This window comes from Oratosquilla oratoria, chromosome 1, assembly GCF_046742065.1.
Source record: "Oratosquilla oratoria isolate Oo_2021 chromosome 1, ASM4674206v1, whole genome shotgun sequence".
NCBI classification, from domain to species: Eukaryota; Metazoa; Arthropoda; class Malacostraca; order Stomatopoda; family Squillidae; genus Oratosquilla; species Oratosquilla oratoria.
Window position 1 is genome coordinate 61,722,986 of NC_134777.1, and position 2,500 is coordinate 61,725,485.

The 2,500-nt window shown below is 42.3% G+C and overlaps 1 protein-coding gene across 1 annotated transcript in view; it reads right to left on the reverse strand.

The window, feature by feature from the left end:
* Window positions 1-2,500, reverse strand: part of LOC143032338 (cadherin-AgCad1-like) — a gene marked incomplete in the record, with an annotated part of 140,109 nt that overhangs the window by 58,056 nt on the left and 79,553 nt on the right. Inside the window, 2 exon segments of the mRNA XM_076196951.1 lie at window positions 838-1,001; window positions 1,312-1,537. Coding sequence (XP_076053066.1) covers window positions 838-1,001; window positions 1,312-1,537 — 390 coding nt within the window.

The following is a 2,500-nucleotide window of genomic DNA, read 5'->3' on the forward strand; positions in this document are numbered from 1 at the left end:
ATCTATCTATTTATATACCAAGAGCTTTTTCCCCCCCCAATAAGGGAGGTAGCTAAATCAGTCACGTGCCTATTCCCCATCCATTTCACTTCCCCTCCACCACCCCCTTCCACCCCTCCCACCTCAGCTCTTCATGAATAACGGGTCATCCCTGCATCGGCCAATTGCCCTGGGTCAGAAGCAATGCAGCAAGACACAGTACTTAACCGGCGACACCCTCATGCAGAAAAAGAGGAAATGGGAAGAAAAATATAAACGGGCACACACGAGTACTGTTCTTTACCGGTAATTCAGCGATCCGAGTTCGAATCCCGCCCGGAGCTTAAAATTTCAGCATCGCTGCACTGTGAACCGGTGTGGAAGGAGTTGGGTGTGTATTAAGTCGAGTATTATTCATAAATCGGGTCATATATGAGCTCTGAGCTTTTATTCGGGAGGGTAAAAGGTATTGATCACGAGTCCAACACGTGGTCCAAGACTGGTGAATTACACAAAGGAACATGCACACAGACGCACACGGATAAAGACGTACACACTCCCTCATGCCTATCTTATAGTCTCATTCCCCTCGTCCATGTTTATTGAATAGGAGATTCTTTTTTGGTAACTAATAACCGAAGTAACATCACAAGTGTGCAGATTTGATATAATAGATGCGACACTGATGTTGCAAGAGTTAAAAGAAAGAAAAGAAAAGAAAACTAATTACCTTTGGAAGAAATTCTTTTTTGGTAACTAATAACCGAAATAACATCACAAGTGTGCAGATTTGATATAATAGATGCGACACTGATGTTGCAAGAGTTAAAAGAAAGAAAAGAAAAGAAAACTAATTACCTTTGGAGGGGCGTTAGATCACTGATGGGGTTCTCGTCATGGTCTTTGGCGGCTGCCACTTCCAAGGCGAACTCAATCTCGGCCGTTGTATCCTTGTCGTTGACTAAGACAGTCGTGACGTAGGTTCCCTCCGCACTATTTTCGTCCACATCAGCGTCACGAAGCTGGGGACCAAAAGACGGCCTTGAGTCACGGTCAATAGATTAACTGGTAATAATAACAAGAACAGGTGCAATAGCGGTAACGGTATTCAGTCAATAACAGTTTCGATTAATTGCACCAATCAATCTATACCAACGAACAACAACAACAACCAACAGCGACAACAATTAAGTAGAGTTATCAACAATAAGAACACCAAATAACAACAACTAAACGAAGCGGCTATCAGCAGCAGTAGCCATCAAAAAACAACAAAGAACTTGATCAGCAACAACCACCAACAGTCATGTCGTTAACAAACATCTCTCTCACCTCTACAATCTCCGGTGGCGTGTCATTGACATCATCCACAAAGATCTTCAAGAGCGAGGTTCCTTTCTTGCACTGAGGATCCCCCTTGAGGTCTTGAGCTAACAGTGTGCATTCGAAGTAGGACTTCTCGCTATCCTCATGGTCTAGAGCACCTTCCTCGACACTCACGGCGCCAGTTTCGGCGTGGATCCTGATTCCCTTCTCCTTACAGTCAGGGAGGGAGTACCTGTGTTGTCGTAGGATGCGGTAGAATAAGGCGGAAAGAGACCACTTGGTTCACACCTGATACAGTATTATACGAATAGAGATGAGGAAATGAATATAAAGATAGCATATATATATATATATATATATATACATATATATATAGATAAATATATATATATATATATATATATATATATATATATATATATATATATCTCACTGGTGCAAAATGTAGAACACATTTGTAAATCACAACTAGCACCACAGTCAGAAGAAAGAGTTGAATAAGCGAAACTATATATTTCGATTACTAACTGTAATCCTCTCCAGTAGTACAAGGTGGGAGGAGGGTGCTATCTTAAATAGCAACCTCTTCCTTTTCCTTTGTAAGAGGTTGTTATTTAAGACATCCTCCTCTCACCTCGCACTACTGCAAAGGATTGCAGTTAGTAATCGAAATATATAGATTCGCTTATTCAGCTCTTTCTTTCTTCCAACTGTGGTGGTACTTGTGATATATATATCAATCAATCAATCAAATCAGCCGTTCTGAGTCCACTGCTGAACATAGACTTCCTTCATAGCATTCCATGATTCACACGACCGCGCCAACCTCTGCCACGTCACTCCTGTAAACTTCTCAATCTCATCTCTCCATCTTCTCTCTGGTCTCCCTCTTCCACGCTTCCTATCTCGCGGCGTCCACTCAGTAACACACTTGCTCCATCGCTCATCAGTCGTTCGCGCTAACTTACCTGCCCAATTCCACTTCCTCTCTTTCACCGCCTCCACAATATCTTTCACTCTAGTCTGCTCTCTCACCCAATTTGCTCTCTTTCGATTTCTCAGCGTTATTCTCATAATTGATCTCTCCATTCTCCTCTGTGCCGTCCTTAGCTTTGTTTCCATCGCCCTCGTCAGTTTCCAAGTTTCACACCCGTAGATTATTGCTTGCAGAATGCATTGATTGTAAACTTTACGT